The sequence below is a fragment of the Tupaia chinensis genome, unplaced genomic scaffold (assembly GCF_000334495.1).
Source record: "Tupaia chinensis unplaced genomic scaffold, TupChi_1.0 Scaffold148012_1, whole genome shotgun sequence".
NCBI lineage: Eukaryota > Metazoa > Chordata > Mammalia > Scandentia > Tupaiidae > Tupaia > Tupaia belangeri.
In genome coordinates this window covers 1,967,103-1,980,601 of record NW_006207862.1, presented here as the reverse complement: position 1 = coordinate 1,980,601, position 13,499 = coordinate 1,967,103, and the positions used below count along the sequence as shown (strand labels likewise).

Here is a 13,499-nt window from a genome sequence, read left to right as displayed (position 1 = left end):
AAAAAAAAGAATTATTTTATTTAACTTTATTTATTTTAATTTGACCAGAGAGGGACAAAGAGATGGGGGAGAGGGGGAGTGAGAAAGCAAGCTACCAGGTCTGGGACTTGAACTGCAGTCAGTCATATGGGCGTCCAGAACCCTTAACCACCATGCCACCTGCCAGCCTCACAATATATGAATCTTGTAAACATCTCCTTTCCTTATTCTTCTACCCAAAATCAGAGCTCAAGGGTTTTACATCTTTTCTTACAACTAAAGACAACTACCCACCTTCATTCTAAATTTTTGGGTCATCAGAAAAATCATGATGTGGGACCAGGAGATGGTGTAATGGCTATGTCACTGGACACCCATGTAGTTGACCATGGTTCGAGTCCTGGACCCAGTGGCTTAAATTCACACTGGGTACATGTGTGCCCAAGATCTAGAGAGGAGAATGGGGGAGAAAGGGTTGAGAATGGAGGAGAAAGGATTGTGGTGTGGCCATCCCCCCTGGGGGGGGTGATTTCTCCCTTTCTGTCTCTCTGTCTCTTTATGGCAAGTGCATGTGCCCTATAGCAAAAAAAATCTCAAAAAAAAAAAAAGAAAGAAAGAAAAGTCATGATGCATTTTTGCATTGAAAATATGCATCATGACTTTTCCAACAACCCAATAGTTTATAAGATAATCACAAATCCTAAACTTCCCTTATACTTGAAGAATCCTATATTACATATTAAAGCTTGTATGTAAATATCTACTTTAACAAGTAACACTAATACTACTACTACTAACAGTAACTGGAGGAGTAGGGGGTACAGACCCATTACCCGTTCCGCCCAGTGTCAGCCTTCACACTAGGACATAAGCAGAATTATGTACTCTCTGGACCTACAACCTATTTAGGTTCTCCGGGCAGCCTCAGAAATTCTGTTGCTTCAGACAGATCTATAAGCCTTCAGCATGCTCCACCACACACAGTTTTGAATTAGTTTTTCATTACAGATGTGCTTTCTACTGGACCCTGCTGTGAGATAAAGTGGAATTATAGCAGCATTACTAGCTATAGAATGATTGAGAGATACACAGGATTGTAATATACTTCTTGAACTCACAGACTATAAGACATCTTTGAATCTTAATGTAAGAGAGGAAGGAGTGAAAAAATAAGGTGCAGTTTATCTGCAGATCACATAAATGAAAAATACCTTACTGAGGTCTGTGAGCAGCTAAATCCTACATTAAATACTCAGGCTTAGGGAACTGAAGCACAGGGATGATGGTGATAATGTCTTAGTCAAACAGCATTTCTTATGTAACTGATGAGCACATAGAAAGGTGACTGCAGGAAACGCTTTTCTAAAAGGTAAATTCTATATTCTTCTCTAAGAGTCAAGGGTGAGGTCAAGGACAAGCATGCTACCAAACAAAGAGGGAAAAGAGGCCAACTATTTCAAAGGCAGTAAAGAGAAGTTCAAGGAAAGGTGATGAAAAGATGGAATAAGACCTGGGAGTAGAAAAGGTATATACTGTACCCAAAAATATGACCTTCACAACAATGTTAACAACGAAAATGAATAGCTATGGTAGGTGATTCTTGGAATGGCCCTCAATAACTTTTACGTTGGTATAATCCATCTCCTCTGACTGTGGGTAGAACCCGTAAATGTGGTAACATATCAGTCCTGTGACTATGTTATATGATGCAGTCGATCTTAAGAGAGAGCAATTATTCCAATAAGACTAATCTAGGGATTTTTTTCTTTTTTTTATTAGAGAGAGATTTTTTTTTTTAAATTTTTAGAGATTTTTGCTATAGGGCGCATGTGCTCACCAGAGACACAGAAAGCAAGAGGTCACTGGGTCCAGTACTTGAACCATAGTCAACTGCTTGGAAGTCCAGCGATGTAAACATTATACCATTGCTGGTCACTAGAGAGAGATTTTTGCTATAGGGCAGGTGTGCTCGCTGGAGAGACAGAAAGTGAGAAATCACCCCCAGGGCGCATAGTCACTCTACAATCCTTTCTCCTTCCTTCTCTCAGATTTTAGGCACACACACACACATGTCCAGCATGAGTTTTAAGCTGCTGGGTCAAGGACTAGAACCACAGTTGAATACATATGGAGTCTGGTGACGCAACCATTACACCATCTGCTGGTCCCAGGAATTTTTTATTTTTAATTTGCTAGAGGATGCATGTAGTCACCAGAGAGAGACAGAGAAAGAGTAAGAAAGCACTTCCCAAGGGGGAAAAACCACACCACAAATCCAGTGTGCTTTTCAAGTTGCCTGGTCTGGGCCTCAAACTGCAGTCAGCCATGTGGGATCCAGCTGCCTTAACCACCATGGCTCCCAGTGAGCCTAATTTATATACATAAACTCTTCAAAAAGCAGAGCGTTGGGACCAGCAGATGGTGTAACAATTATGTTGTTGGACTCCCATGTAGCTGACTGTGGTTGGAGTCCCAGACCAGCGGCTTAAAACTCACACTGGGCATATGTGCGTGCACGCCCAAGATCCCAAGAGGAGAATGGAGGAGAAAGGATTGCAGTGTGGCCATTTTTCCTCGGGGGGGGGGGGGTGTTCTTGCTCTCTATCTGTCTGTCTCTGCTTCTCCAGTGAGTGCGTCCACCCTATAGCAAAAAAATCTGTTTAAAAAGAAAAAAAAAAAAAAGGCAGGACCAGCAGATGGCATAGTAGTTACATTGCTGGACTCCCACATAGTTGTGGTTCAAGTCCAGATTGCATCAGCTTATAATGCACATGGGCATGAGTGTGTACGTGCATGCTCAAAATCCCAAGAGGAGAATGGAGACACACACCCTATAGTAAAAAAAATTAAAAAACAAAACAAAAAACAAAAAACGCAGAGCCTTTGGCTAGTGGCAGAAGCCAGATACGGAGCATAAGGAAGATTTGATCAAAGTTGGATCACATGTCAAGGCAACAAGGACTTCAGAAGTATAGCCACAAGGATCTGAATTCTGTCAACAACTTAAATGATGGCAACTGATTCTTCCTCAGAGTTTCCAGATAAGAGCTCAGTGTGACCAACATTTAAATTTTTTTTGAGAGGTTTTTGCTATATGGCACATGCGCTTGCCAGACAGACAGACAGAGATAGAGAGACAGAAAGTGAGAAATCACCCCCCCCCGCCCCCGGGGGGATGGCCACGCTGCAATCCCTTCTCCTCCGTTCTCCTCTCGGGATCTTGGGCACGTACGCACACACGCCTGGAGTGAGTTTTAGGCCACTGGGTCTGGGACGCGAACCGCAGTCGACTACGTGGGAGTCCAGCAACATAGCTATTACGCTAACTGCTAGTCCCAACATTTACATTTTTGCCTTAGGAGAACCTATACAGAGAATCAAATCCAGTCCACTGGGTTTTCTGACCCACAGAACTGCAGAACTAGTACAGATCCATGAGATAATAAATGAGTATTTTTATTTATTTATTTATTTGTTTGTTTGTTTTAGTTTGTACCTTAGGGTGTGTGTGCTCCCTGTAGAGACAGAGATAGTGAGAGGGAAAATGAAAAATCAACCCCTGGGGGGAGGGCCAGGCCACAATCTCTTCTTCTCCATTCTCCTCCCAGGATCTTGGTCACTCAGCCTGAGTTTCAAGCCACTGGGTCCAGGACTCAAACCACAGTCAGTCATGTGGAAGTCCATCAATATAACTGTTCCGCCATGTGTAAGCCCCAACGAGTGTTGGTTTAAGCTGCTAAGATTGTGCTATCATATAGTAACAGAAAACTCACTGCATAGCATACAAACATAAATTTATGAATTCATATTTAACTTTTTTTTTTTAGAAATGTTTGCTATAGGACATGTGCACTCACTAGAGAGACAGAGACAGAAAGCGAGAATCATCCCTGATGGGGGATAGCCATGCCACTATCCCTTTTCCTCTATTCTCTGGGGATTTTGGGAACACACACACACACACACACACACACACACACACACCCAGCATGAATGTGAAGCTGTCACCAGGTCCGGGACTCGAACCATGGTCTACTACATAAAAGTCTAGCAACATAACCATTATGCCATCTGCTGGTCCCCATATTTAACCTTTTATCCCATAGATTCCAAAAGCAATTTACATATTTTATATAAGCTGTAAAAAATAATTAATTGGAGACCACCATATGGCTGAATGGTTATGTAGCTAGAAAAAATTAAATGACATTCTTAAAAAAATGTGATAATATTGGAAACCAGCAGTTAGCATAATGGCTATGTCACTGGACTCCCATGTAGTCGACCGCGGTTCGCGTCCTGGACCCTGTGGCTTAAAACTCACACTGGGCGCCTGTGCATGCATGCCCAAGATCCCGAAAGGAGAATGGAGAAGGGATTACAGCATGACCATCCCCCCTGGGGGGTGATTTCTCACTTTCTGTCTCTATGTCTCTGTCTGTCTGGCGAGCGCACACACCCTATAGCGAAAATCTCTCCAAAAAAAAAATGTGATAATATCAGGCCGGCAGGTGGTGTGGTGGTTAAAGGTGCTGGACTCCCACATGGCCAACCACAGCTTGAGTCCTAGAGCTGGCAGTTTGCTTTCTCCCCCTCTCTCTCTCTCTCTCTCTCTCTCTCTCTCTCTCTGGTCAAATTAAAAAGTAATAACAAAAATAAACAAATAATTCTTTAAAAAATTAATAATATCAATTAATAAATACTTATGGTGGGGCTATAATATAGCATTGGTGTAAGGATAGATACATGAATAAGGTTCAGAAATAGACTCACACATGAAAGGTCAGGCAGGTGGCATGTTGGTAAAAGGTGCCGAATTCCCACATGACCCACAGTGGTTTGAGTCCCAGACCTGGCAGCTTGCTTTCTTGCTTCCCTTTTCTCTGTCCCTCTCTGGTCAAATTTTTAAAAATAATAATAATAAATTGAATTAAATAAATAAATAATTCTTTAAAAAAAAAATTTAAGGGGCCAGCAGGTGGGATGAGGTGCTAGATTCCCACACAGCCAATCAGCCAATCACAGTTTGAGTCCCATGGCTTCTGGCTTCTTGATTTCTCTCTCTCTCTCTCTCTCTCTCTGTGGTCAAATTAAAAAATAATGAAGTTACAATGAATAATTCTTTTTAAAAAAATTTTTTAGAAGGACAAGCAGGTGGCATGGAGATTAAGGTGCTGGATCCCACATGGCAACTCAGCAGTTTGAGTCCTGAACCCAGGTGGCTTGAAAAATCACACCACGCTCATGTATATGCATGCCCAAGAACCCAAGAGGAGAATGGAGAAGACGGGATTGTAGTGTGGCCAATCTGTAGGGGGATGATTTCTCACTTTCTCCTTCTCCTTCCCCCCCACAGCAACCACACATGGCCTACCTTTTTAATTTTAGGAATAGGATTCATTTTCTTTTAATTAGAAAGTGTAAGTTCAGCTTTGTTCTTTTTTTCAGGATTGTTTTGCCCATTAATTATCCTTTATTTTCATTTTTTTGAAAATGAAAATAAATTCCTATTTATTTTCACTTTTTGCTAAAAATTAAAATAAATAGGAATTTTAAATAAATAAATACCATTTGCAACAACATCCCCAAACATGAAAACCTTAGGAGAATCTTAATACAAGTAGTAAGTAATAAGAAAATTAAATTCAAATACAATTTTACTTATAATAGCATCAAAATATATAAAAATAGGAATAAGAGTCAACAAAATATATGTGTGCAACATATACAGCGAAAATTATAAGACATTACTAAGGGAAACTAAAACCTAAAAGGTGACTATACTCCATGTTTACTAACTGGAGAAGACTCATTGTTCAGATGTTAATTCTTCCCAAATTAATCTATAGATTCAATGCAATTCCAATAAAAATATCAGCAGGCTTTTTGTAGAAATTATCAACCTAATTCTAAAATCTATATGGAAATACTAAGGATCATTAATGGGCTAAACGATTCTGAAAAAAAGAACAAAGCTGAACTTACACTTTCTAATTAAAAGATTTACTATAAAGTTATAGTAGTTGGGACTGTATATAGCATTGGTGTAAGGATAGATACATGAATAAGGTCCAGAAATAGACTCACACATGAAAGGTCATTTAATGGAGAAAGAATTATCTTTTAAACAAATGGTGCTGGAATTAGAAATCTATGTGGGAAAAAATGAACTTTAATCCTCGCCTCTCTCATAATACATAAAAATTAACTGAAAATGAATTCTATTTCTAAAATTAAAAGGTAAAAGATAAAACACAGTTTATAGTTTACAGCTTATAAGAGAAAAAAATTTAAGAATTATTTTATTGAACTTTATTTATTTATTCATTTGCTTATCTCAATTTGGCCAGAGAGGGACAGAGAGAGAGAGAAGAAAGTAAGAAAGCAAGCCACCGGTTCCAGGACCCGAACTGCGGTTGGCCATGAGGGAATCCAGTGCTTTTAACCACCACATCACCTGCCGGCCCCCCAGGAGAAAATTTTGACAAATGTGGGGCAAAGATTTTTTTAGATATAACACAAGAAGCACAAATCGTTAAAAAAAAAAAAAAACTGGACTCTATCAGGCCAACTACAGTAGTAAACCATAATGCAATACTCAATAATGCTGAGGCCATGTGAAAGAGTCCACAGTTCACACCGAGAGGTTGCCCTGTACAGGCCAAACACACACGTGTGCCCATGATCCAGGCTCACCAGGTGAACTGCAGCATAGGAAACCTGTTGGAGGTGGCCCCATGAAAGAAATAAAAATAAACTTTAATAAGAAAAAGAATGATTATTTTTAATAATAATAAAATGTTAAAAGTAAATTAAGGTAGAAAAAAATTCACAGCAATTAAAAATAGATTCGGGGCCGGTACATGGCGAGGTGGTTAAGGACGTTGGACTCCCATATGGCTGACCGTAGTCTGAGTCCCAGATCTGGTGGCTTGCTTTTTCACTTTCCCTTACTCTCTCTCTCTCTCACTCTGTCTGTCTCTGGTCAGATTTAAGTTCAATAAAATAATTCTTTAAAAAAAAGTAGGTTGTATTTATCAACCTGAAAAGTGTTGTTAAGTAAAAAAGGTAATTACTGAGCTGGTACAGAAGCCTCGTGGTTAAGGGATCCAAGTCCCAAGTGGTTGGCTATGCAGTTCAAGTTCTGGACTTGGTAGCGTGAAAAACACATGAAGCGAGTGTGTGTGTGTATGTGTGTGTGTGTGTGTGTGTTCAAAATCCTGACAGAATGGATGAGAAAGGACTGCAGCACATCTGTGCCCCACTGGGGTGTGCTTTATATCTCCCCCTGTGTCTCTCTCTGTCTCTCACTGGCAACCATCTATGTCCTCCAGTCAAAAAAAAAGGCATTTACAAAACAGTGTATAACATAATTTAATAAATTTTTATTACTTATAACAAATGCATACGTGAACTTAAACATTTTATAAGCCAAATTTGTACTAAGAGGTATTATCTTTTCCCTATATAACAAGTAAGAGAATGCTAGGTCATCCCAATTTTAAGGATGAGAAAAATTTTCAAAGATGTCAAATGAGGAACCATAATAAGACTGAACGCAGGGAGCCAGCAGGTGGCATGGTGGTTAAAGTACTGGACTCCCACATGGCTAACAGTGGTTCAAATTCCGGACCTGGTGGCTTGCTTTCTCACTTTCTCTCTCTGTCTCTCTCTGCTGAGTACATGTGCCCTATAGCAAAATTTGAAAATAATAAGTAAAATGAAATGAATAATTCTTTTTTAAAAATGAAAGAAAAAGATTAAATGAGGTCAGCCCCATGGACTAGCTGTTAAGGGAGCTGGATCCCACAGAGCTGATGGCACAGTTCGAGTCCCAGCCGCAGCAGTTGAGAACCATGTTGGGCATATGTATGTAAATGCCCCAAAGCCTGATGAGAGGGAGAAATGGAGAAGGAATTTTGGCATCACCACACCACATTGGGGGGTGGAGCTTTTTCCCTCTCCCGCTCCCTTTCTCTTTTTCTCTGGTGAGCACATGTACCCTCTGACAATTAACAAAATATATGACTGGATGCCACACAATCTTTCAGGAAACGACTGCTACCTCAGTGAGCAGGTATTTGTTCTTCTAAGCTCTGAGAAAGGAACGCACTTAAGTTGGGATCGTAAATGTAGAGTAGTAATAGAAAATACCTACAGGCTTTTATAGCCATCTGTCTGTCATTCTAACTTTAGATTGAAACTCTGTAAGTCTCTTCCAAATAATGTAAATAATGGTCCCCTACTTACTTCCTCTTTTATGCTGTGCTTATGTCCTGCTGTTATCACGGCTGATTTAAAGCAGGAAGGAGGCTATGTCAGTATGCAGTCTTCCCCAAAGCAGGAAGGAAGTACTTCAGACTGATTAAGGCCAGCATGACGTTCAGAGTGGACAATCTCATTCAGGCTGAATTAAAGCAATCATTCCAATACTTGTTCCCTGTCAGCACACGTCAGCAGCCAAAAGAAAAGTGACAAAGCATACAGGCATGAGCACACACACAAAGAAGGGAGAAAAAGGTTAATTTTTTACTATCTGCATGCCTCATAAAGGAATTTGTAACATTTCTTAATATGAAATGTGAAGGAGGAAAATGATGTTCTAATTGTTCACTAACAACAACACACACACACATTAAGTATCTGAATATTTGACTTGTAGATACTACCTTATTTAAGCATACAAATGCCAACAAAGTCAATTAAAAATGGGTCACGCAGGGGCCAACAGGTGGCATGGTGGTTGAGACACTGGACACTCCCACATGGCCGACCACGGTTCGAGTCCCAGACCTGGCGGCTTGCTTTCTCACTTTCCCTCTCTTTCTATGTGTCTCTCCCTGGTCAAATTAAAATAAATGAATGAATAAATAAAATTTAAAAAAAATTTTAAAATGGCTTTTGCAAATCTATACTAAGTCTAGGGTGTCTCTCATATTTGCTCATACTCAATCCACTCCTTCATAGCCTTCTTTTTGTTGTTGTTGTTTTTCCGTTTTTTTTTGTTTTTTACCACAGGGTACATGTGCTCACCAGAGAGAGACAGAGACAGAGAGAGTGAAAGTAAGAAAATACCCCCTGGGTGGTGGGGTGGCCACACTGAAATCCCTTCTCCTCCATTCTTTCAGGATTTTGGACATGTATACATATTCACTCAGTGTGATTTTTCAAGCTGCCGGGTCCAGGCCTCAAACTGCAGTCAGCCATGTGGAAGTCTACTGCCTTAACCACACCCCTAACCTCCATCTTAAATACCAATTTACCAACTCTCACCTCCTGCCTGACAAAAGTACTCGGTTCTAATACTTCTATACCTATGTCTCTAACCTACCTCGTAGGCAAGACAAGAGAAAGAAATGGAATAAAGAATGGAAAAGAAAAAATAAAGGAAAAGAAAAGAAGTAAGATCTTGCAAAAATTTTCAACAAAAATATTTTCACTGATGTTACCCATAACTACCAAAGCCAGCCTTCACCTACTTTTTTTTTTCCTGTTGTCAGATGTTAGCCATAGGACGTGTACGATCACCAGAAAGAGACAGACAGAGGGAAAGTAAGAAATCACCGCAGCACCGCAATCCCTTCTCCTCCATGCTCTTCTCGGGATTTTGGGCACACACACACACACACACACACACACACACACACACACCTGGAGTGATTTTCAAGCCACCAAGTCTGGGACTCAAACCATGGTCAGCCATTGGGGAGTCGAGCACCTTAATCACCACACACCTGCTGGCTCAACCTTCATCTACTCTTAAAACTCCAAAAAATACAACTTTAACCTAACTGGCAGTAAACATAGCAAGAACAGCAGCTACCATTCATTAAGTGCTTTTTACGTATCCACTACAATGATGAGTACTTTACGCTGTGTTGTTTCATTTAATCCTTCTTACAACACTCTCAAGCAGTCTCTAGAGATTTGGAGAAGTTCATTTGCCCAAATCCACACAGATTAAGGAACTCAAAATTATATCTAGGTCCATTTATCTCAAGAACCAAAGATATTAGCCATTCACATGGGGTCTTTTATCACTGTTCATCACACTTTATAGGAGACCACATACATGTATCTAGAGTGTTTTTTTCAAGCTGCTGCATCTGGGACTCAAACTGCTCAGTCAGTCAAACCACAATGAAGCAGGCATGACTCCATCTTGAAGGAGCGACTCCATCTTGGAGGAGCACCTAAATTATAAACTGTTAAATTCTATGACTAATAACTCAAGGCTGACAGTGTCTAAGGTTTCTGCCCTCCAGCAAACTTACTGCCCCTCCCTGGAGCTACAGGGTAACCTGAAAACCTTAGATGGATTAGTACCTTGAATAGATTAGTACTTTGAATAGATTGGTACCTTGAATAGATTAGACTTCTGCTTCTCTGACTCCTCCCCCTTTGATGCTGTATAGGGCAGGATCTGAGCCCATCTCCACCCTGAGACTTCCTGTTCCCCAATAAAAGACCGTGTCCAACCCCCAAGTCGGGGCTGGAGATTGTGAGTGTTAACTCCTCCATACCCGTTGGCATAATAAACAGTTCTCCTAGTCTCTCCAAGTGCTGCTTTCCATTCCTTGGCATCTGCTTTTCTGCAACAATGTGAGATCCAGCACATTCACCATCAGACAACAGAATGGCCCAAGTATGATCATTCTTTTATTTTTAATTATTTATTTAATTTTATTTATTTATTCACTTATTTTATTTTGCAGAGAAAGACACAGAGAGAGAGAGGAAAAGTGAGAAAATAAGCCACCAGGTCCAGGACTCAAACTGTGGTTGGCCATGTGGGAGTGCCCAGCGCCTTAACTACCACACCACCCACTGGTCTCCCAAGGTATGGTAATTCTATATGCAAATTTGTCTTTTAGCTACTAAGTCAGGAATACCCAAAGGAAATGATCTGAAGATAACAGCATCTCATTAATACTGTCAGTCCAAAGGTGCAGAGTAGTGTATATATCAGAATGATTTTTTTTTAATCTTGAAATTTTTAGAAGATATTTCTGTAATGCATAGAAATTCATCTGCTGATATGTCTGTGCATTTTCTTTCAGTTCTGTATTGAAATAAATCACAGAGGTCAGGAGGTAACATGGTAGTTAAAGCATTGGGTCCCACATGGCTAATTGATTACACAATTTGAGTCCTGGACCCAGCAGCTTGAAAAACACACAGGTTGCATGTGCTTGCGTGGCCAAAATTCCAAGAGAAAGACAGAGGAGAAGGGACTGTGGTGTGGCCATGCCCCCCCCAGAGGGAGATTGCCCGAGGAGAAGGGACTGTGGTGTGGCCATGTCCCGCCACAGAGGGAGATTGCTAATTTTCCCTCTCTCTCTTTCTCCAGTGAGTGTACACGCCCTATGGCAAAAAAAAACTAAGAAAATAAAAAAGGAAGGGAAAAAACTATTGGATACAGTTACCTTTTTTGGTGGGGGAAGCTGCTTTATCTTCCTGCTATTAAAATATGAGTATTTTTGTACTATTTGATTTTAAATACCAGAGTGCATATGCACTTGCCGGAAAGAGACAGAGACAGAGAGAGGAGAGAGAAAGCACTCCCCAGGAGGGCACAGTCACACTGTAATTCTTTTTCTACTGCTTCATCCTGTCAAGACTTTGAGCACACATGCACACATGCTCAGCATGTTTTTCAAGTCACTTGAGAATTCAAACTATCGTTGGCTAGGTAAGATCTGGCTCTCTCAACCAGTAGACCACGGGGCCCACTCGTCTTTTTTTTTTTTTTTTTAATATTTGACCTTCTTTTGTGAGAGATTTTTGCACATGCACTCACCAGAGAAACAGAAAGAGAGAGAGACAGAAAAAGAGAAAGCAAGAAATCACTCCCTAGGGAGATGATCACACCACAATCCCTTCTCCTCCATTCTCCTCCCAGGATTTTAGACATGCATGCACAGGTGCCCAGCATGATTTTAAAGCCTCTGGGTTGGGGAGTCAAACCATGGTCGGCCATGTGGGAGTCCAGCAATGTAACCATTACACCATCTGCTGGTCTCAATATTTGACTTTTTTTTTTAACTTTTTCTTTTGCTTGCTGCTTACCATTGAGCACTTCTCCAGTACTTGCTCCTGGAACTTCAAGAATCCTTCCTGAACCTCAGCTTCATTGAGGAAAAAGGCAAGGAAGTGAGTGAAAGGCTGCTTTCTTCTAAAAGTGTCCAAAAGAACATCGATGCGAGTTCTAGCAGAAATTATACCATTTCGATGCTGGCCAGTGATTACTGCAAACAAAGAAAAAAGGTTAATATGCTGAAAGAGCTCCCAATAGCTTCAATGGTAGGTGACTCCTTTATACTGGCATATCTGGGAAACTAAAAGAGTTGTAACTGTATATGTAAATCTGCAGAGGGGACAATGCCAAGTGTAGGAAAAGTGCTAACACATTTAATATAAGCAGAATGAGGTTTTAAAATAAAATATCCTGGGACCAGCAGGTAGCATAGTAATTAAGGCACTGGACTCCCACATGGCCTATTGTGGTTCAAATCTTGGACCTGTCAGTATGAAAATCACATCGGGTGCATGTGTATGCATGCCCAAAATCCCAAGAGGAGAATGGAGGAGAACGGGATTGGGGCATGTCCATCCTCCCTTGAAGGGGATTTTTTACTCCCCCTTACCCCTGCTCCGTGTGTGTGTGTGTGTGTGTGTGTGTGTGTGTGTGTGTGTCTTTCTTGCCCTATGGGATTGGGGCATGTCCATCCTCCCTTGAAGGGGATTTTTTACTCCCCCTTACCCCTGCTCCGTGTGTGTGTGTGTGTGTGTGTGTGTGTGTGTGTGTGTGTCTTTCTCCAGTGACCACAAATGCCCTATGGCAAAAACTTAAAAAGAAATTAAAATAAATAAAATATCCTTGGGCCTGCCCCCATGAATTGGTGGTTAAGGGAGCTTCGGGCATGCATGCACACGTGCTTCGTGTGTTTTTCAGACCACTGGGTCCAGGACTCTACACCACACAGTTGGCCATAGGGGAGCCATTCGCCTTAAATCCCACACTACCAGCTGGCCCTCATAGCCATATTTAAAGTACTCATAAGTCACCCATGGCTAATGGCTCTTATATTGGACAGTACAGACACACAACACTTCCCATCATCACAGAAAGTTCTTTGGGATAGCACTGTTCTAAAGTCAACCACTCCTAATCTGATTATTCTTTTTTAAAAGAATTATTTTATTTATAACTATTGTTATTATTTTTTTTAATTTGCTAAGGGCATGTGTACTCACCAGAGAGAGACTGACAGAGAGAGAATAAGAAAGCAAGCCACCACCATAGTCTGCCCTATGGAGGTCCAGCACTTTAACCACCTGCTGGTCCCCAAGGTAATGAAAAGAGGACTTACAACTTTTGCCACTAGAATAACATAGGCAACGCACCCACTACCATAGCCATCTACAAGCTGGCACTTATCTGGTGTGGCGAGAGTGCCCAGAGAACCACTTTGGCAGCTTCCATGATACTAACCAGTGTCTGGTGGGCTGGGGGCAGA

At 41.0% G+C, this 13,499-nt stretch overlaps 1 protein-coding gene across 4 annotated transcripts in view; it reads right to left on the bottom strand.

Moving 5' to 3' along the window:
• The window catches only part of ASCC1 (activating signal cointegrator 1 complex subunit 1), a 113,733-nt gene that overhangs the window by 90,369 nt on the left and 9,865 nt on the right, over positions 1–13,499 (bottom strand). For all 4 annotated transcript variants that reach the window (XM_006170090.3, XM_006170093.3, XM_006170091.3 and 1 more), the window contains exon 5: positions 12,049–12,227. In XM_006170090.3, coding sequence (XP_006170152.1) covers positions 12,049–12,227 — 179 coding nt within the window. The remainder of the gene's footprint in view (positions 1–12,048; positions 12,228–13,499) is intronic.